At 36.9% G+C, this 23,103-nt stretch overlaps 1 protein-coding gene across 8 annotated transcripts in view; it reads right to left on the bottom strand.

Moving 5' to 3' along the window:
* Positions 1-23,103, bottom strand: part of LRP2 (LDL receptor related protein 2) — a 127,949-nt gene that overhangs the window by 8,169 nt on the left and 96,677 nt on the right. For 5 of the 8 annotated variants that reach the window (XM_026852697.1, XM_026852700.1, XM_026852699.1 and 2 more), the window contains 18 exons: positions 20,785-21,030; positions 19,733-19,861; positions 18,915-19,034; positions 18,244-18,360; positions 17,879-17,995; positions 16,341-16,478; positions 15,478-15,600; positions 14,444-14,572; positions 12,267-12,398; positions 11,172-11,303; positions 8,995-9,138; positions 8,033-8,198; positions 5,583-5,711; positions 4,585-4,805; positions 3,898-4,077; positions 3,048-3,167; positions 759-849; positions 102-169 (listed from right to left, as the gene is read on the bottom strand). In XM_026852697.1, the coding sequence (XP_026708498.1) occupies positions 102-169; positions 759-849; positions 3,048-3,167; positions 3,898-4,077; positions 4,585-4,805; positions 5,583-5,711; positions 8,033-8,198; positions 8,995-9,138; positions 11,172-11,303; positions 12,267-12,398; positions 14,444-14,572; positions 15,478-15,600; positions 16,341-16,478; positions 17,879-17,995; positions 18,244-18,360; positions 18,915-19,034; positions 19,733-19,861; positions 20,785-21,030 (2,502 nt within the window). The remainder of the gene's footprint in view (positions 1-101; positions 170-758; positions 850-3,047; positions 3,168-3,897; positions 4,078-4,584; positions 4,806-5,582; positions 5,712-8,032; positions 8,199-8,994; positions 9,139-11,171; positions 11,304-12,266; positions 12,399-14,443; positions 14,573-15,477; positions 15,601-16,340; positions 16,479-17,878; positions 17,996-18,243; positions 18,361-18,914; positions 19,035-19,732; positions 19,862-20,784; positions 21,031-23,103) is intronic. The other 3 variants (XM_026852698.1, XM_026852704.1, XM_026852705.1) reach the window with 1 other exon arrangement.

Raw genomic sequence — 23,103 nt, 5'->3', positions numbered from 1 at the left:
TAGAGAATTATAAGCTTGACCCTAAACAATCAGGTATCATAGTGAGGTATTAAATAGTTTGTAGCTCAAAATATCAAGTGTAATATATACGTGAAGCTTACTTGTTCCAGGAGGCACTCCCTTTGACAATCCTATTTCACAATAATTCCCAGTGTAGCCATAAGAACACCTGTAAATGTAAGAAGGACAGCTAATTTAATGGCTTTTATTAAGTCTAGGATCTCAGCACTATTTTTATATTCTGTAATGTTCATCTACATGCCATAAATTTTAACTCCATGCTCAGTAATTATATATTTCACTTACTGTAAATGTAGTATCTCTGCTATCTTCACAGAATTAAAAATAGAAATTAAAAGTGCTGAGTCAGAAAACTAGTCACTGAAGTAAAAATATTTGGTTTCAGCAGAGCATTGGTGGCACCTACTGGCTGTTCCAAGCTACATTTACTGAGCATTAATTCATTGTTAGAATTTTTCGGTATAGCCTTTCACTGGAATCTTCAGAGATTGGCCTTTCTGGGTTTTTTGTTGGTTTGTTGTTTGTTTGTTTATTTTTTTCCCAAACTTATGTCTTTGCATTGCTTATTTGCTGATATTTTTATGCATATATGTGTTTTTCTGTGATTGTTACAAATACGCTACTGCAGATGTATGACATCTGAAGCTTTTCCAACACATTTCAAAGAGTTTAATTGTTTTGTGAAACTAAATCAGCACAATATGACCCAGGACTACCCTAACAACATACTGACTTACTTGCATTTCGGAAGACCACTTTCATCTATATAGCATGTTCCTCCATACATGCACCTGCATGCTGGCGGCATTGTGGGAGGGGATTCAATAGCTGCAAAATTCAAAAGCCACATACATGTTATCAAGACATCTTCAACAAAAGAAATATCATCATAGAGCATTTTATTTATCTCCACAGAACTTGCATATGCAAACTGACAGTCTACTTTTCAGAAGTTTTGCTTTCAACAGCACAGGCATTTATTGCTCTTATATTTATTTCTCTGCCAAATGAACTTATTTTAAGTAAAACCTGTTCTCAAAAAATAACAACTTATTCAGTAAAAGTAGGCATAGACAACTCAAAAGCTGTATGTCCCATCACTTTCTTTTTTCCATGCAATGCAGTCCACCACCACTCTTCAAACCTCTCCATTAGAAAGCAGCAATATTTTATTTCCTTTGCTCAGACTCTTCCATCCAGTTGCTGGGCAAACTGTGATGCATTTACTTAAGAAGAAAAGCAGTGGATGGAAATGCACATACAGGAGGGCCCTCTAAAGTCTCATGTATCCTGATAGTGAGAACAAGAGAAAAACCCAAATTCCTCAGAGTTTTCTGTCAGTACACAGCACAGACTGACAGCTTGGCACCAAGTAGAACAGAAGCCTTCATCATGCCAGTGTCTCAGCTGCACACCAGGAGCCCTGAGGTGCCCAAGTGGTAGTGCTGCCTGAGCTGGACCAAACACAGAGCTATAAAAGTTCTGATGTTATTTGAATGCTAAGTGAAAAAAAGTGAAAATATGCACTAGTCTACTAGCCTTCAGTAAGAGCTCACAATATGCTGTCGAAAAAGTGTAGTTCACATAGGAAAAGCTCTGGATCTTAGACATTATTATAGTCTATAAATTAAGGATTAACTTGATTAACTTTGACAGTCTGTCTTACAGTGATGTTAGACTGTAATACTTCTGTCATCAAATTTTTATCAGCCAAAGTTAGAGGAAGTCTGTTTCTACAATGTTTCATACAGATAAAACTCCCTTCAAGAAAATGGAATACAAAAAGGAGAAATGCAGAGGTCTTACAGGCTGTGTTTCTCAGTAGCTGCAATATGGGGAAAGGACAAAACAAACCAAATGTATATACAAAAGCTATGTTTGCTCAGTATGTGAATTATGGTTGTCACAGTTCACTGGCTAAAAAAATTGTTTGAAGTCAAGATGAAAACCAAAGTTCAAAAATTGAGACAGTACTGTATAACCTATTTGCTGTCTCCTCTTTTTCCTCAAAATAAGGTCAAGCACAGTTTTCTTAATTCGTGAACATTTTATGTAAATCAGTTTCAACTAAGAATAACAAATGCAGTGTCCTCAGAGCAATCAACAGCAAATAGCAAATGCAATCAACGGTGCTAGTGATCCCAAATTTAAACACGTATTGCACACTTCCATTCACTATTACATCATATTACTAGCTTCTTTTTCTACAGCTCGCACCAGGTGGCAATAGGAAGGAGCAATTATTAACAAAATGTAATGTAGAGGTAAGGCATTGTAAAAATTATGACATTTTCTCTTTTAATGCAAAAAGCATTCAGAGAAAAATTAACCACAGAAAAGATGCCTGACAATGTTATAAATCATAATTTATTAGAGACATGTTTCAAAGACAAGTACAAGGACATCTGGCTACCACCCACATCACTATAAGCTAAGAATGGAGAATCTCAGCTAGAGAAATAGAAATTCTGCAGTGGTATGCTCTTTCTTCTCAGAAAGGCTGAGCAATTCTGTTTTATTGGTGCTCCTGGAAGCACTATGGGGGCTCTGCTGCAATGCAACAACAAAGTACTAAATTCTAGTGCTTAAAAGGCTTTCCAGCAGATGGTAATTATCTAGAAGTTATCTCTGTTCACACTGTGATTTGATTTCTGTAAGCTTTGTTTCAAGTTTCTATTGTATTCTATTTATACTGATCAAGTAACACCTTTGAAAAAAATTACAATAAAATTTTTTAGAATTTCAAAACAAAAATCAGAAACTGACCAATTTTGCAGGTGAGTCTGGACTGGTTGGAGTGATATATCTATATCCATTTTATAAATGACATGCACAGAGGTTAAATGAAATGCACAAGGTGACAACAAATCAGTGATGGCTGAGAATAAAAGCCAGATGTCCTGACTTACCAACATCATCTATGATACCAGTTAGCTCATCCCTCCATATTTCTAATTCAGTAATGTATTTGCATTCCTAAAGAAAACTTCTTTGCTTTCTGTTTCCAGTTTGACAAGTTATTCTACCTGCATCACACACTGTGCTGCTGCCTTCTATGAATCGAGCCCCTTGAGGACAAGTGCAGGTGTACCCTCCTGGTCTCAGCAAGCAGAGGTGGCTGCAAACATCTTTACAAGGATTAGGCACTGAAAAAAAAAAGTGGTCAAGGAAGTTGAATAAGCAATGCAGCACATTTCTGAGGGTAAGGCAGGACAAATCCATTTTCAGTACTGTACCTCACCGATATTACACACCCAAAATCTAAACAAGTGTAGATCAAATTTTTAAAACAAGTGATGGCCAAATACCATATTTATAACAAAACCTTCTCTCTGCCTTTTCTTATATTCTTAAAGGAAAGACCATAGCTGTTGGGAGCCAGCATAGCACCAAGAAACTGAACATCTCCAAGCAACATGAAGTTTTCTGATTCTGAAAGACGAAACACCTTTAAGGAGAGATATGCTGGATGTTTCTCTGGACATCGTCCCCTGTGATTACTGTGGCTATGTCATAGCTGAAATATCTCCCTTGGAGGCAGTATTAAATGGCCAGTACTTTCTTTGTTACCAAGATAAATTTGTATTGTAACTGCCACCTCTATGTCAGCTCCATGATGGAGGGGAAGAGAAAGGACAGGGTCATAACTTAGAACTAAGAAACTCTAAAGAGCAGTGTGTGGTATTCCATTGTTGTTTTCACTTCGAGTGTACACAAAATACTTACCAGCCTCTATTTCATTTTTAGGTTTTCAGATATTAATATTATCACATACTGATAGATGCATTATCAGAAGATTACTAAGCTCTTTAAAGACATCAGTACCAATTTCAATCTCATAGCAAGAAATTGCTCACCAGGATGCTGATTACCTACCTGACTGATTGTATCTGTGCTGGTGATAGATGCGCACTTGAGTAAGCCACGGATTTACAGTCAGCACTTTCACTCTTTCTCCACTTCCAAATTTATCTTTCTTCCAGACCTCTCCTCGTTCTTTAGCTATCCAATACAAATGGCCTTCAAAGACATCAAGGCTGTATGGACTGCCTACTTCTCAAAGGAACCAGACAATAGACTGTCAGCAAGCAAATATCTAGCAGGGGCAATAAAACCACTGTTCTCCTTCATCTTAAATATATCATCTAATCCTTTCATTTTAAGACATTTGCAGCGCTCTCTCTCTCTCTCTCTCTCTCTCTCTCTGTGTATATATATATATATATATATATACACATATATATATATACACATCCTCATGTGACTAAGCCATTTCATGTCACAGTACCTGTGGACTGCTTAATAACATACATAAAAAAGCAAGAATCTAGTTTCCCGCATTGTCCCCTATTTAGGTCATGTAAATTACCCTCAGGGAATATAGTTACCAGGCATAATGAGCTTTGAACCTGGTGTGCCATTTATCACTGTATAAAAGAGGAGAAAATACTACCAAGACTTACTCTTTGACAAGCTCCTGAATCTAGCCCCACTTGAGAAACCCAAGTGCTTGTTAGCATACATGTTGGTTACTATTATGTTAATTCCACAGTAAGTTCTTACCTCCATGTAACACTATGGTTCTGTCTGTCCCATCAGGTCTCATGGATTCAATAATATTTTCTTTAGAATCACTCCAATAGATCCTATCATTGTTCAAATAATCAATAGAAAGACCTGTTGGCCAACCAAGGTCTTCAGAGACCAGAGTTTGTCTTTGTTGTCCATCCATCCAGGCACATTCAATCTTTGGCTGCCTTCCCCAGTCAGTCCAATACATGAGACTGAAAGGACAGAACCAGAATTTAATATGGTTCAGAATTTGGTCACCATGATTATCCTTTGGAGTTTTATGGAACATAAAGCTGTTCAGCAAACTATGCTTTGCAGATGTGATCAAGAAAGTCACAGAGAGTTCCCTGAAAGCTTGTTTCAAGTAAAGAAGACAAACACCAAAAAGAAGAATGTTTGCAACTTGTGTCCTGATTTGGAGAGTGTAGTTTTACAATGACAGTTTCTCATTCTCAGTAGAAGAAAAATTACTGTGAACACTGAACATCCATCAGTCACAATAAAGCTGCAGAGGCCAGGTGACTTCAGGGAGCTGTGCTGCTTTACTCTAGCTGAGAGAAACACATATTGCAATATCTGGTAATCCATCACATAATACAAGATCTAGCAAGCACAGCTGTTGAATGTACCAGTGCATTTACATTGCTTTCCACTGTGAAGGAGGCTATGTCTCTATTGCTTGGAACCGGTAAAGAGACATTCCCATCACTTTCTCTATTCAGTAGTAACAGAGAAATTCAGTAGGCACACAGTACTCTCTGTGTAGAAAGGAGAAGATTTTATTTGACCTACCTGATGTTGTCACCTACACAAGCACCCATATGAAATCTAATCCTAAAATACTTTCCCATGTACACAAATTTCCTAATATTAGCAAAGCGAAACTTCATAAAGCATACCCTTAGTCTTTCCTATAAAGTTTACCATTGCAGGGTTTTTTGGTATTGAGTAACATTCAGAATAATTCTGGAAAGTCTTGTAATACTTACCCACGTTTTGGATTGACAGCAATAGCTGCTGGTTGATCCAGTAGAGAAAAGATAAGCCATTTTCTGTACCGTCCATCTAATTTTGCCACCTCTATGCGATTAGTCCCTGCATCAGTCCAGTAAAGATGTCTGAATTACATAAAACACAAAACATTCAAAAGTAAATAGTTTATACTTGGGAGAGGAATAAAAGATATTTTTAAGAAGAAAAGCTATATCAAACCTAAACAAAGTTAATATAATGAAGCTGCTTGATTACATGTGAACTTTTTCAGTCTAGAACATGCAGACCCTAAATACAGGTGAGTTTAGCAAGTGTGATCTATTGGTTCACTGGTTTCCTCCTCTGGCAAAGTTTCTGCTGCCTCTGTTCCCTGTCAAATAATCTTTACTAAAGGTCTACTGAGAACTTTCATTGTTACTTGCAAGCACCAGAGGTGGCTAATAAGCATCTTCAAATATTCAGTTTTCCAGGAGACAATGAGGTTCATTACAAATAAAAATTTATTTACCATATAATTTATATGGCAACTCTGAAGTATCCAGTTTATTCGTCCAGAGCTCCTCTCTAGACTTTTCTGATAGAGATGTTAATGAATAAATTGTTACCATATCAGACACAAATACTTTTAATCCTTACAAACAGGGCAGTCAGCTTACTCTTCCTTGAATTTTGCTTATCTTTATCATCACAGCTTTATTACTTTTTGACATTTGATAATAAACATATGCGTTATTATGCACTCACTAATCACAAAGTGTCTTCTGTTGGAATAAATTATCTCCATAACTGGCTTGGAAATGTGAGAAAATACTGTAATTCTTACTTTGCAGATGGGCATAAAGACTAAGTGTCTCAAACCACGTGTATCAGTTTTTATATCATATGCAGACACTTAAATATGTTTTTTTAAAATATGTTTCAACACTGTTCTGGAATCAATGTAACACTATGTTTAAAGTGTTGAAGATGCCAGCCTCACCAGAATGCTGATGACATACATTCTTTATCCTTGTTCTCATGACCATATAGAGTTTGAATAGAAATTCAGATACTCCCTTCCACCCTCAGAAACATTTGGTTTTCCAGGCAGCCTGCATTTCACAAAGCAAACAGCAAAATAACCTGAAGGCTGAAGGTTAGCCCAGGCCTTAATATATCTGTTTCATATTTTAAAACTGCTGGAAGCAAAGACACAATTTTCTGCTTTATTTTTTTTTCCAATCATGACTGGCACAATTTTTCAGGCTAGTGAATCACTTCAGCCAGTCAGACTGGCTTTATCCTGCTTTAGACATCAGGGTGACATACTGCATGAGCAACTCCAAAGCTATTTCAAAGGACAGAACACCTAACATAGCATAAATCGCCTAAGACAAAAAGTCTGGATAATTGAAGCTTTATCAGGCCCCAAACTGGAGTAAGTCTTTTCCCAATCTTTGCCTACTCGTACAATAGCTTTTTGGATCATTAGGGAAAAAAAGCCCCCTTTGTTGCCACAAACACAATTCAGAGTTAAGTGCTACCTAGCCACAATCCAGATCTTAAACACCTTCCAACTATATTTTGATTGAGGACATGAAAGGTAAAGTATTCATCCACTTAGTTGATAACCATGTGACAGAAGGGAAGCAGATAGCTAAATTCCTTCTTTTATTTTTCAGCTTTCCAGAAGGGTCATGCTTTACTATGATCTTAACACCTTTCTTCATCCTACTGACTGCATTACCAGGAACACCCAAAATTTGTCAACAGCATTCAGAAGATTGACTTTAACTTTGTAACCTCTGTCCATTCAGCTTCAAACAGAATCCTAACTACATTTCATGGTGTCTATCTGTAAACATCAGGATCCTCTCAACATTATACCAAATGAACTACAGCTATGCCTGTTCACCACATCCTTTAACAGTTACATTGCAAATAAGAAATGACACCATCATCATCAAACTCCCAAAAGTTCTAGGACTAAGTTAAAAAATTGCCATGTTTTAACCTAAAAAAATCCACAGCCAACAGGAGGGAAGAAAAAGTCTGAGACACAATTACAAAAATGTCACCATTTTCTGAGAAAACACATATATTCATCAGACTTCAGAGCTGCTTATGCTTTGGGACTAGCTCATAGAGCACAAAACTTGTAAGAAAGGAGCAAGGATAAAAGACAAATTCCATTATGGATTGGGGAGGACTTCCAATGCACAACCAATCTGCCAGTTGTAGAGTAAAGCAAATTTCCTCAGAGAATTCATGACAGTCAGCAACATGCATTTGACCCATTAACCTTCTGTCTGGGAAAACAGAGCTTACTATACTCTTCTGAACTACCTTGAGACTAGATATCTTCAGAGACAGTTCATAAGGAAGAAAAAAATGGATTTTGCACTGCCTGAGCAGACTCTTGACACATTCAACGTACAGCATTTTTCTTGCTTTTCAGTACACTTACCTTCCAACCCAGTCAACAGCTAACCCATCAGGATTAACTATGTATTTTAGATTCAAGTCAACTTCCTTTGTGGGATTGTTCCTACTGCTGTCAAATGTGGGCAGATAAGCACGTTTGATGGCTCCAAACTCAGATCCCTGTCCCAGAATGCTGAAGTACACAATACCTTCAAAAAAGATGACAAAGATAATTTTTCATGTCTAGTTATTCCTTTTTTTTTTTTTTTAATTCTAATCTTTTTGAGGCTCTTACATGAAGATGCCAGACCCACTTATTTATGAAAAACATGGAGATGTCTGTTCAATTAAATTACATTGTAGTAATGTGTAAATTTTTAAGCCATTCATCGTATGTAAAATGCACATCTAAAAACAACTTGATCCAGATTATCAAGAAATAAGTATCACATTTTTCAAGAGTAGAGGATCTGAGCTCTGAAGCCTTTGCACGTGATTTTGAGAATAGCTTAGACTCTCGTGACCCTAGGAGCAAGCACGGCCCAGGATAGTGGCCATGTGAAAAAGGCAAAAGCAGGGAAGCCGATAAGGAGCCAAAGATATAAGCTAATGTTGGGACCTACTGGCCATTCCTGCTTAGTATGAGCATTAGTTCTTGCAAGACTTCAGTCAGGTTTGGGGACTGATAGAGGCAGAAGAAAAGGAAGGGGTTAATTTATAGCAATCCTCTACTACTGCATAATGCTAAAGAGCCTCAATTCCATGGTTGAGTTCATAAAAATGGAAAAACAGAACAAAACCTAGCTAAACTAAATTAAAGCATTAAAAGGAACCACACTGATGCTGAAGAGTGAGTAGAGGGGAGGGACACATTCAACCAAGACCTAGCTAGTTAATATAATTTGATTTTGATTTCCAGCCTAAATTAAATACCTGTGCTGCAGAAATGGATCTTTTTAAACCAACCATTGCATGGTTGAGTATTAATGTTCTACACATACTCACTCAGGCCTATCCCTTCAGGATCCCAATCATAATCCAGAGCTTGGATGCGTTCCTGGTTATCAATATAGTCAGAGTACTGTTCTGATGAGATATTGTATCTTCGAATCCGCACATTATCTGGCAGCAGTAGCAATGGAGGATTACCTGGGAAACAATCATGAATTTTACTTTCATGTATTTCTTATTTTAGAAGAAACAGATGACAGCCACTTCTAGTCAAAAAGAAACTGGGGTTTTCACAAGTTCTGTCTGCATAAGAAGCAGAAGGGACACAAAGCCACTTCTAAAGCTTTAGAGCTATTCAAATTAAGGATAATTCCTTAAAAATTTTTAAACATTACAGTGTTGGCATATCACCACCTCACATCTCAAAAATAGAATGCTGCTATACACTATGCAGTTCAGCTCCTCTCCTCAAAGTACAGGAAACCATTCTGAAAGTACAAATAAATTGCTGGTACCTTAAGCCATGACTTGTGCAAGTTCTTCTACTTGGAAGTCTTACCATACCTCAGTGCAGTATATCCTAATGTCTCCATGTTCAGATGAATGTTTTCCTACCCACAGGTTAATATGGGGTTAGCCTCAATATTCTATTAACTTGACTACAGGGAGTATCAGTCTCACCTGGCTGATTTTGCTGTTGAGAAAATGTAATTGTTCAGCCCTTTTGGTAAGGACAAAGTACAGCTGGGACTCATGGACTTAAACCCTAGGCCTTCTTCCAGAGAAGAAGTTCTCCTACATTATTCACATCTTCACAAAGTCAATGAGAAATGACAAGGCATTCAGTTGGGAAAAGAAAATCTCATTTACCAGTGCTTTTCCCAACTAATAAAGCTCAGTTTCCTAGAAAGTATTCATTTGAACACAATCTGTTTACCTCTAAGTCACACCCAACTACAGGAGAACAAGTCAAGTGACTGTTCTCTAATGAACATACAATTCAGTGTAGAAATTGACAGCACTGCCAATATAAACGCTGTCACAGGAAAAAGGGGACCTAATATTCTGTGTGTTCTGAAAATGCCTACTGATCAGGTCTGCAGTAGACACAGGCAAATGAAGCCCTCATTTATAAGTGCTGTGAGCTTGTATTACAAAGAGTGGTAGAGTTCTGAGCATACATAGAGATAGAACTTTAGACATAACAAATTTCATGATGTTATCAGCTACAATCATGGTTTTTTTTATCACTTAGCCTTGAAAACTTTGGGTGTCTAGATGAATAAAGCCTATGAAGAAGTGTTTCAAAGAACGAGGTTTATGACAGAGGCAGCCAGGCAGAAGCTCAGGTGCAAATGCCCTTCTGTATTTCCAGTCTCATGCTCAACAGTAAATATTTGCTGAATTAGGCTCCTGGACTGGAAATCTGAAGACCTTGTTTACTTGTATCATTTCTCATATACAAATAATTTTTTCGATTTTGAAAACTCCACAGCGTGCAGTTTTGGCCACAGGCATTCTGTCCTGAAAACTATTGTTTGACAAGGCACACCACATTTCTATCATGTATTTCTTAAAGCTTTTAAAACTGCAAGTATTTTTAAAATACAATATTATTTTCGTCTTTTAATATAATACTGCTGCATTGTAATTTTTCTTATTTTGTTCAGCTCTTTATTATTACTATTGTATTACTATTATTTTCTGAATCAACTCTCTACCTATTCTATGACAGTCACACACTGTAGCTACTGCACTGAGGTATGATAAAAAGCTAGTGAGTGACATAAAACATTGGCCAAAGTCCTTCTGTTCATGTGCATCAGTCCATGAAAAATGAATGGCAATCTGTCATCAAACTGCCTTTGATTTGTACTAGTTTAATGCAGCTTTCTTCTGATGCATTATTTTGTTGAGAAAACCTAAACTTCGGGAATAGGCAACACTAATTTCCTTTTGATGACAACCACAGGATAAGCAGGTTTTTGTTTGCAGAAAATTTCAGGAGAAAAGAAGGCAGGCATCCAAATTAAGATATTTTTAATGTTTACAATTGGAAGTAGAGATGGGCACTTCTATTCCTGATTATGGAATGGGTGGAATAAATTACAGAAAAATTATAGAATAAAGTTTGGTTTTCATTGTCCCCTTCCTAAAAAAGAAAGGATTATATTCATTAAGTTGCTATACTCTTTACAAGTAGCAATCAATCTTGCTATCAGTTAACGTACCATTAGCTGCACACTGCTTTCCTTGTTGATCACCCACAGACCTGAAGCCATCTGCACAGAAACATTCATAGCTTCCTTTAGAATTCTTGCAGTCCTGGGTGCATGTTCCAAAGATCTCACATTCATTGATATCTAGACATAAATTGAGAAAAAAAAAGAGCTTAATCTCTTTACTCCACATGATGGTCACCTTTACTCCAGAAGAGACTGTCCCTTCCCCACATACTCTAAAAGACCATGAACCTAATAAGTGACCTTCAACATCAGCATCTGTTATCTAACATCATCACTCATCTCCTGTTTAACGTGTCTTAACTAGATTGCTAATAAATGCGTTGCTTCTGCTTATCAGATTGCTTTCCAGAGAGACACTTTTGGTCATGTATTTTTGTGTTAAATCACCAAGGAAAGACAAAAGATGAGTCATTACTACAATGAGATGCAAGGGCAAAGCCTTCTTGAAATGTTGAAGCAAAGATACTTAGTCCTCAGAAAAAAATGTCAGCAGGAAGGAAAGGGAGGGTTGGCCTTGGATCATGTTTAATAAAACTACAAAAATTGTTCACAACAGCTGGAAGCAACAAACAGAAGTGTTCTTGTCAAAACATACTGAAATGGTAACTGTGAAAGTACTATATTGCATGACCAAAAACAACGGAATTTGGGTAGACTCTTCACCATATTTTGTCAGCATATAACCAGGGAAAAAATATGGCACAATACACCTTTTACTGAAGGTCTGTTCTGGAGCAGAACAAAAGAGTATAACCTTCAGGATGTTTTCTTTCAATAAGGAAAAAAAACCAAAACATCAAATTAGCAAATTCCTGTGCCTCAGATTGCAAAGATATGACAAAACCTATATATAATAAAGCAAAACCATACACATACAGCCACCAAAATCTTAAAACAGGTCTGAACTGTGGAGCCAGTTCTCTGTTGAATGAGGCCTGCATGTTAGAAAATATGACTTGGCAGCAAAACTTTTTAGGAAGCATCTGCTAAACATATAAAAATCCTGTTAGAATGCAAAAATGGGTAATCACATTAGAATGCTGAAGGGACAGGTCACTGAACACTTATGACTGAACATACCATCACAGGAGTTTCGGTTAGTTTCACTGGCCTTGTACCCTGGCCTACAGGAACAGATAAAGCCTCCTTCATTCAGGTTGGTACAGTTATGTTCACAGATGTTTTCTGCACAAGTTCGCTCTGTTCCAGGATCTGAAAAAATAAAAGTAAATTATAAAATTATAATTTAAAAATAAAGTGATAAGGGGGAGAGGGGTGTCATAATTTTGATCATTATTATAATTGAAAATGGTTTTCAGGTAGACAATGTTAGTTTCCTTTTTATCTAACTGAAACTCAATCATCTATTCTCTAATGCATAACTAACTAGAAGAGGATGGTAAACACTGGTCAAGACAGCTGTCAGCTGAGAACTTCAAGCTCTAGAAGTAAGTGAACAGCATCAGGATAAGAACCATAACCATCAAAGCTTAACTTCTTTAAGAGAAGTGGCATTCTACATTACCACCAATCTCCAGCAACTGCAGAAACTTGACTCTAACTCCTACCTTTCCCAACCTACCTCTTTCTTACCCAGGCCTTTCTTACCAACTAAGCAAAAAACGTTCTCAATTACTATCATGCATAACACAGGTCCTACATCATTTAGATCTGGAAATTAGAGAGAAGATGACAACTTGTTCATGTCATGCCTAATCTAAAGCCTACTGAAGGCAATACAGGTTATTGCACAGAATGCACTGCACTTTAAAACATGCCTATAATGGAAAAGGCAAGTCAGGGATAATAGATACTCTGTAACAGATAATGAAAATTATACTCTTCTCAAAGTACATATAGAATTCTATTGATTCTGACATACTTTACATATACATAGAGTAGTTTCAAACTAAAATCTGTTCTATAAATAGAAAAGATAAATAATATATGTTTATTGACAAAGCATGAGCAAAGATACATATGTATGACAAAGATATTACATTGATTATCTCCTTTACACATATACATTCAGTGCTGATTAAATTGTTTAAACAGTTTAATTTCATATATACGTAAGAGCATAAATTCATTGTACACACACACACACATAAATATTCCATTTTCTCTATAACATAGGTATTTGATGTTGGGAAGGCTTTAATGTTACCATCTGATTTGCATCCACAGCTATCCCCAAACAGTAGAACACTGACTGCCAGAAGGTGTCTGTTTTGCACTGTTTCATATCCTTTCTATACTTCTACATTTTCATCAAGTCATTGCATTATGTTATATTACCTAAAGGCCATTGGGATGGTATGTGAAATGGAGAAACCAGCTGCCTCAAAATGGACTGCACTATAGGCTTCTCAGTTATTTGTGTTTTGCAAGCATGCTGGATTGTAAATCACCAGTGCATCATTTGGCACATTTTCACTTGAAGCCATCAGAGCCTGACAAATTGAAATTGCAAGTACATGCTCACATTATCACTCTGCAGCTGTCTATATATTGATGTAAAAAGTTATGTTGTTTGGTTTTTTTTCCAGATTCCATGAGAATACCCTTTCATGCCTCAAAGTTCAAGTCAAAGCTTTTGTATCTAAATGAATGCTAGTAAATTTATAATGTGTAGCTAATAAATGTTGTGCAGAGGATCTGACAGGGCCTTCAGCCTGAGGACTGGCTGTCCCTATAGAATTTTGTGGTCATATCTAAACAGGAAAATAAAAACATTTCAATACACGTTTTTTTTTAGCAGGGCTAGAGCAACCTATGTCAGTTCAGAGTTTGCCCATGAAAATTCCACAGGCTGGCCTATTGCAATTACCATTGAAATATCTGGATGTTCTTGCCTCTATAATGCAATCCATTTCAAAACAAGATCAAAACTAAGATCAAACCCTTTTTGTGATGCATCAATACTATAAGCCTAAAAAGGACTGTTCAGAGTGCTGAATTTCATAGAATCATTTATGTTGGAAAAGACCTTTAAGATTAAGTACTACCATAAATCTAACACTGCCAAGTCCCACTAAACCATGTCCCAAAGTGCCACATCTACATGTCTTTTGAATACCCCAAAAGAAAGAAACAGAAGATATTGTCATGGCTAATTGAATAATCCTAGCACAGGTTAATTAAAAATCAATACTTCTTAGTATACTATTCAGGAAGAAACATGTATTGTTATCAGTTTCAGAAATTTGTACTTCAATAGCATTATATTTATGTATTCTATTGATATTATTACTTACTGCAGCCTATTTCATCAAAATGGTCTCCACAGTCATCATAATTGTCACAGACATAATGTAGAGGAATGCAATTTCCATTACTGCATTTGAATTCTTCAGTTGTACAAGGTCTTGGGGTTGGTTCTCTGCCTACAGTTGAGAAGAGAAAGATTTGTTCCTCTCTCACAGTTTCAGCTACACAGTACCAACAGATAACACTATTCCACATTGCTAATGAGGAAGGTGGTGTAGTCTGGTGATGACTAGAGTGACTTTGGAAGTCTGTAGTAAAGCTCAAACTATAACCGGGGCCTCCTGACTTCTAGTCATATCCCCATGAACTCAAAGAAACCCCTCCATTTCATAAATATGGAAGGTAAATTATTCTTATTAATAGTAGATAGAATTTTTTTAATAGTGCAAATCTATTAATATCTTTCAATGATATACTTCATACTACTGAAGACTTCAAGAGATTGAGGTATTAGTAAGCTATTAACTTTAAGAACATTGCACAATAAAGCTAGTAAATAATATCATTAAGCAACAAACAATATGATTAAACTTGATAATATAAACATAGTTGATGAGAACTACCTAAGATATCTGAGGGCAAAAACCTATTGAATATTAACGGAGCTTCAGCAGGATTTGGGCCTAAATATCAACACTGCTGCTATGTGCATAACATTGCCACAAATTCACAGGTACCTGTTTCTCTATTTTAGAAGTCCCAGCTATCCATCCCACCTTATTTTATGACACAGACAAAGTCCTTCCTTATTTTAAGTGGAGTTCATAATAAGTTGACCCAATTTAGCTGCTGCTCATAATAAAATACAGTATGATTTTACTTTCCAGACAGATATTTGCTGATTTGTGCTACTTCTATGGAGAGCTGCAAATACTTAGTACCAATAATCCTAGTTTAAATTATTTCATACTGAACTCTAGTTTTTATAATTTATGTTTAATTTTGACATTTCTGTAGTCCTTTGGCATTATTAAGCACATCACAACTACTGAATTTGTTGCTCAAGTTTGTGTAAACATACAGTGTTCCTCTTTCTCATCACTTCCATCTCCACAGTCATCCTCCTGGTTGCACAGCTCATGACTATATATACACCGATTGTTTTCACATCGGAAACGGAATGGAGATTCACAAGCAATATCCACTGAAACACAGAGATCAAGTCAGTCACACTTTGATACTTCATGCCATTGCGTCACAAATGATCCCAATCACTTATATCTGGTAATATTTACATATTTCCTGTATTTTAAAAGATGTGGAGGCATTTAGACCTAAAAGAATGTTTTCTCCACATTTTGGTGATTGTATCTTAGGAAATTTTTTGTCAGAAGACATCATCTTTGGCCAAAGGCAAACACTGAGCTTTCTAGATTTGCTTATGAAGTAAACCGATTGAAAACGCAACATGATATTTAAGTGGATATACAGCACATAACTGACAAAAATTGTTTAAGTAGCACCTCCAACACTTCATTTTTAGAGCTAAAGTCAGGACTCCTCAACCATATTCACAAAGATGTCCCAACTATACTGATCGTTTTAAAAGCTCAGCAGCTTTAAGACTATATATTATCTGAATTAATCTTTAATAGCAAACTGTTGCTCTTATTTAGATAATAGTGTCCTTATCGATTTGATATGTTTCTTCTTACTTTTATAACCACATATACAAACATCTGCAAAGCAGTGAGAAACATACTGTAGGAGGATGAACTGAACCTGCATATGAAGCAGAATTCTCAACACCCATCCTGAATTAAGTCTATGAGAATCTCCAGTGAAAATAAAATATGTAAAATTTATTTTCTAATTGTTCTCTCTATTGTAATTAGAGATTTTATTATGCATATTGCTCATTTTAGTATAATTTTTCTCTCTTACGGCAAAGGTGAAGTTCTTCATCAGAGTCATCTCCACAGTCATTATCACCATCACATTTCCAGTATGGCTGGATACAGACATGGTTTTTGCATTCAAACAGCATGGGTAGACAGTATGTACCATTAGGATACCGTGTTGCTGAAGAAAAGAAACATATTATGACATTTTCATTTACAATGAAGATTTTACTTTTTTCTGAAAAATATTCAGCCCAACCCTATATCAATTTTCAAAACCCTTCTCTCCATAGAATGAAATATAATATGAGGCACTGCAAAGATCTACAGCAACAACAGACTGCAAGGACTGATGACTTCTTGGCAGCTATAATGTAATTAATTTGGGTTTGAAGGAATAGTGAAACAACACAAGTTACTCCCTGAAGCTTCTGAAAATAAACTGTCATTAATTTAACAAATGTTATTTGAATTTGTTACTGACAAATCTAGTTCAGTAATAAAGGTAAATAATGTCACTGGCACCAAACATGAATGACTGAAGAATCTAAGACCCAAGATATCTAATTCTAAAAGGACTCATGTCGGTATAGTAAAATAAATACCCAGATTCTGTAAAAGTTGTGAAAAAAATTGAACTAGAGCAAAAAGAAACCAAAAATATGACTCTTCCAACCTCCATAAATCAACCATACTCCTCCCCTTTCAATGGCTTCTCATACGCTTTTTCTTCCCTTTAAGAACAGCCAAATGTTGTGTAACTCAGGCTCTGAAAGATTAACTGTTCCGATGTACATTCCAGGATATGGTCACCATCAGAAAAATAAAGGTCCTACTGTGCCGATGCCCGTTCTAACTGAAAGCACAGCTGTCAGTTATGGGAAGTACATGGGAAGATGCACTGATACCAACATGAAGAGAAAGAAATTCTCCCAAGTACTGAAGCCTAAAATAATTTGAACATATAAGCCAGAATCAACACTTCAATGTCACCTAAAAAGTCAATGTCAGTCAGCACAGATGGAGCACAAAGGTTTCATTTTCATTCCAACTGGGAACAATACTTTCAGGGTAAACAGCTGGAGCTCCATACGAGCTACAGTGTACAGACATTTTTTCACAGTAGATCAATATACAGAAGGAAGACAGAATCAGAAAAGCATTTTATTTCCTTGGCTTCACTGATACTTTAGGAAACTATACACATCTTTGAGCATGGTAAGAAACAATCCCATTACAGAACTTTGTTAGAATATGATACAACTGAACAGTGAATCTTGCAGTGTCTGTGGGATAGTCAAAAAATTTTAATTCAATTGCACGTGTATCTTCTGCTGGACCTTGTAAACACATTAATTTCCTAGCATTAGGAATGTGTTTACAGTCAGTGTAAGAGGTGGCAACCATTATTATATTAAAAAGCTGATTCAAAATATTATACTTATGCTGAATTTTTACTAACATCACTGAGCATTGCAGAAGTCTATACCTCCAAGGAGTTATCTCACTGAAAGAGAGAAAAAGTGCAAATCTTTCTGGAAGTGAGCTCAATGAGCAGCAATTGCAAAGCTTGAAACTCACGACAAGTTGCTTCATCAGAGAAATCAAGGCAGTCTGCATTTCCATCACATCTGAAGCGTTCTGCAACACAGTGCCCACTATCACACTGGAAATAACCTGGGTGGCAGGTCCTCAGCTCTGAAAAGATTCAGAAGTAACTGTTCAAATGTCTTCTTGTTCAAATCCAAATAAAATATTTTTTGAGAACAACAATCCCGGACCATTAAATCTGTGGTATCCTCTACTTTTGGTGGAATAACTAAAGTGATCTGGTCAATGTTATTCCATTAAAGATGCTTTCCATACAAGATCGATTTGCAGAAAAATTTAACACATTAGAAACAAAAGTGTGAACATGTAAGAGGTAGCATCCAGACAATACGCACCACAGTCACGTTCATCTGAATTGTCTTCACAGTCATCATCGTGATCACAGATCCACCGGGAAGGTATGCAGCGTAAATTGTCACAACGGTATTCACTTTCTGTGCATTCACGAGGGCCTTCATTTAAAATGAATGTACAAATATGAAAAGTTTCCTGGATATAAACATCCACATCTGTCTTATTAAACCAGACAAAAGTAATATGGGCAGATAGTGTGGTATAATCCTTAAAACTACATGATGATAAAACAGCATTCCCCCTAATACTCTTTAACTGCGTTAAATGTTCTATGTCCTTCTTGAAAAATTCATTGTGAATTTTGTTTCATCACAGAATTATACAGGAATTTTTATTCCAAATCAGAAAAAAGGGATCCACTCCCATTGTTTAAGGAACTATATAATACTACATCTGCACATAGGGCAGAATTCAAATGTCACTTCTTAGTGCAAAACAGAAATTTGTGTTATTGTGATGACACAAATTTATCAGTGTTTTTATGTATCCAAAATGCTTCCTTGTGATATCACTGTGGTATATCAGCAAAGAAAAGACAGCCTATAGAGTAAAACAATGGAATGGTTGCGATTAAGAGTTATCTGTCCCATTCTCATAAGTAATAAGATAGTTAAGTCAGAAGCGGGACTATATCATCTAAAAAAGAACTCACTGCAGTTGTGCTCATCAGAGTTATCTCCACAGTCATTATCTCCATCACACTTCCAGCGCAGTGGGATACATCGATGATTGCCACAACGGAAATCTCCAAAAGGACTGCAAGTCATCTCCTCTGCAGTATAGACAGTTTGCCAACAAAACAGCATACATTAGCATAGTCTTGGATAAGATGGAATGCACAGAAGATAATGAGAATAAATAGATGTTCGTGTCACAGACTGGGCCAAGTAATAGAGAAGTGATTATGAAACAGTTGAATTAACTATATAGAATTGCGATGAAAACACTACGAGATAAACTTTATGCTGTCAAAGGAGGGTATCTTGACCTGATGGCATGTTACAGCTTCAAGTCTTTTCTAGTTACGATACAGTGAACTGATGTCCTCTAACCTTTGTGTATAAGAGGTTTAAACACAAATGCAAGGGTCTGGGAAAGCATCATCATACTTCTCATACTGATGATTTTACCAGCACAGGAGGTAAGTTAAGTAAATAAACAAACCTAACAGTTTCAATGGTCTAAAATAGTTTGGCTCAAGTAAAAGTATTTTGTGTTTCATTTGATGACATATTGGGCAAAAATAATAAAATCCCCATCTTCAGAGCTCATAAACATGTGAGCTGCACAATGAGTTGCTGCACATGAAATTTTTCCTAAAGACAAATAACTACCAAGATAATCGATTGATATCAAACAAAATATGCCCAGGTACATTATTACTGAAGACTTTCAGAAAATCAAGGTGTAAATTGGAGAAATATTGTAGGTACAAAGTTATGTTGAAATGACCTCCTTCTCCAAACATACCACAGCCTTGTTCATCACTGTTGTCTCTGCAGTCATCATTCCCATTGCACACTGCCCACAACGGTATGCAACGGTAGTTGGTTCGACAGCTGAACTGTGTGTGATTGTCACACCTATAGGCAGGACCCACTGAAAGAGGCAGTTGTCAAAGTTAGTTTTGTAACTTAGCCGATAAACTGTCCTTGCTATTCTGCCTTTCAAAATCTGTTATGATTTATAGTCGATTATTCTTACTAAAAAAAGATATCTGCTAACTTCAGTGTTGTAAAAGAGAATGCATTAAATGTATCTGATTTTACTATCTTTTCCATTCCATGTTGCTTGTATTCTGCATATGCTACAAACCCATGACAGGTTCAAATGACATTCAGTGTGTTTTGCCCTGAAGTATTTAGAGCTGGTAACAGTGCTCACAGAAGCCCCAAACCTGGAAGCCAGAGGAGGCAGATTGTCCTTGGGTGGCAACACTTAGTCACAAGTCCTTCCAGATGGCCAGTGACTTTAAGAAAAATGCTGGAGCACATAGGAAAATCCTGCTGTTAAACATATGCTAGACCGTGCTCTGTGCTTGTTCTTCTTGTAAGTTTTTGTTTCCAAGTAATGTCTCTTATCATAGGAAACTTCAGGTTCAAGAAATCAGACTTTACAGAAAGTATGACGTATATCATACTCCCAATTAGAACAAGATGAAAATTGGTGAACTGGCATTCACTGCTTTCACACAAGAAATGGATCAGCATATATCCTTTTTACAAAATGTTGTTAGGGGCCAAGCAAAGGCTGTGACAGCATCAAGCAAGCCAGAGTGAGACAGTGTCAGTTCTTGATAATCTGACCAGCATAAATAAGCTTCCTCCCTTTCAAGAATAAATAAGTAGTAAATTATCACATAGCCTCTATGTTTTCTAACACTCTTTACTACATGATTGCAATTAGCTTGCAGAAAATATTCCTTTCCAATAAATTTTCAGCCTCAGAAACACTAAGTAATGCAGTTTGCTCTGCTTTTGGTGCACTGTAATATAGGCATCTTACTACAGTCGTGTGCTTACTGCATTCGTGAAATGGCTCATCAGAGTTATCACCACAATCGTCATCCACATCACACTTCCAGGACTGTGGGATGCAGCGGCCATTGTCACATTTAAATTGGCCTGGGGTACAGGTTCTACTGGCACAGTGAGTACTATCTTCATCTGAGTTGTCACCACAGTCATCCTCTCTATCACACTGCCAGGCTTCTGGGATACATCGTTTGTTGGCACACTGCCACTGATGAGTTTCACACTGGTGATTAGCTGAAAGAATACAGAGTGGCTGTTAGGATACTGTTCTGCTGATTAAGGATACCAATTAAACTCAGAAACCAGAGTGAAAAGAGAAGGCATATTTTACTAGTGATAACAGTGTAATACAGAAAACATGGAGTAAGAAAAAAGCAGAATAGTGCACTTAAAGCAGGAAAAAACAGGGTAATGCATTAAATCATTACTACACGAGAGAGAGAATGGAGATTAAGAAAAATATATCACCACTTGCATATATTATCATCATCCAGATCCGCAGTCACTGGGGAGCCCCAGTTACAGTGAGAGTTTGGAGAGCCTATCCCAGCAAGTGGGAAATCCTACACGGTGTGTCCACCCGTAGGTGAGGCTGCCAAAGTCGCTGCAAATGGGCCCAGCCTTATATACCAGAGATCGACAAGCCAGAATAGCTGGCACCTTTGTTCTGAGCGGAAAATTTCTGGTTTCATTCTCCTGTTGGATTCCACCCAAAGCCTGTCCACGGCTCAGGGGGGGAAACCAAGGGAGTTTCTAACAAGGCCAGATACCTGGGTTTTCAGCCCTGAACAAGGCTAAACGAGGGAAGTTGGATACATTCTCTTCTCACTACTGATTATATTTTGTCTAAGATGCATCTTTCACTAGCGAGTTCACATACTTTGTTAATGATTAGAGACTAAGTTAGCAGCTTTGGCTTGGGGCCTGTTGTTCAGGCTTCAGTACCTCAATGCTTTAGCACTTTTTACATCAGCATAAGTGCGTTGTTATAACTTAGCACAATACCTACTAGCACAATGGGTTTCAGTTATAAAATATACAGGATTCATCTATAGGTCAACTCTGGCTTGGGCCAGTTGTCCAAGCCTTAGCACTTCAGATATTGAAACTTACAGGAATGGTCTGCTGCTGTTATGTCAATTGAGTAGTTATGTCTACACAAAAAGCTAATAAGAAAGCCAGTTATACTTTAAAACATCCCATTTACTTGCCCAGTTAAGGCACAGATTTCTAATGTCACATGGCACATTTCCCACAGGCATCTTCAGAGAAGCTCACTGAGGCTCTACAATTTTCTAGGAGTGAGACAGATACTATCTTCTCCTAAAGCAGAGGGGAGTAAACCCAGCATTCAAACATGATTGAGCCGGGATCTCCCAGTCACTTTGCAGAGGAGCTAAGTGACATTGTGACTCTGGCCATGCTATCAGCTTAGATGTACGTTACCTGATGAGCCTGTTCCTCTGACTACAAATGAACATGTCAGAAAACTTAGCAGAAAATCATGCTAATATAAGCTTCACAACCTATAAACGTTCAGCCCCTGTTTCTAAAGGGCAAAGCACTGGGGTTGCTCTGAAGGTCTATGAAAATAATAGTCAACCGTGATCTCCACTTCCAGACTCTGTATGTCTCACTGGACACCACCCTACTACTTTTTTACATACACTGCCAAAGTGTTCAAGAGAAAACAGTGTATTATAATTTCCATACATTTTCTAGACTAAAGGATTCTATTCCCATGAACAAGTTAATGAGCAGAAGGAATTATATAGACCTAATCTGACTTTTGTTGTACCTGGTACATTAAAACTGGTGACACATTATGCAGCTGCCACATTTCTACTCACTTAACATTCCCCTGTGCCACACCTAAGACCTCAGCTATTTGAAACTCAGGTAAAATTGACATTTCATTTAATTCTGTCATTATTAGAAACACTTTGCTAATGAAGGCAATGAAACTATCAATTATACAACCACACTGTTTCCCCCCCCTCCCCTTCCCTTCATATTGCTAAGGTCTCAACTGCCAGAACTACATTATTTACAAAAAGAGAATGTGCTTTTAAAAACTGACATAAGTATGTGTAATAAGAAAGGTTTATAAAGAAATAACATTACTCCACAAGCATAATTAGGCTAAATTTCCAAAATAATAATAAATTTCCAAAATAACAATAAATTTCCATCACAAACAGCTCTCCAAAACAAACATTCCCACATGATCTGGATTTGCAGTGCAAAGGGTGAAATAATTTTGTCTCGTCACATAAAGATCTAGAATACGGAAAAATTAGCACACCT

This window comes from Athene cunicularia (genome assembly GCF_003259725.1).
Source record: "Athene cunicularia isolate RWA chromosome 7 unlocalized genomic scaffold, athCun1 chr7_part1, whole genome shotgun sequence".
NCBI classification, from domain to species: domain Eukaryota; kingdom Metazoa; phylum Chordata; class Aves; order Strigiformes; family Strigidae; genus Athene; species Athene cunicularia.
This window is presented reverse-complemented; position numbering and strand designations above follow the sequence as displayed.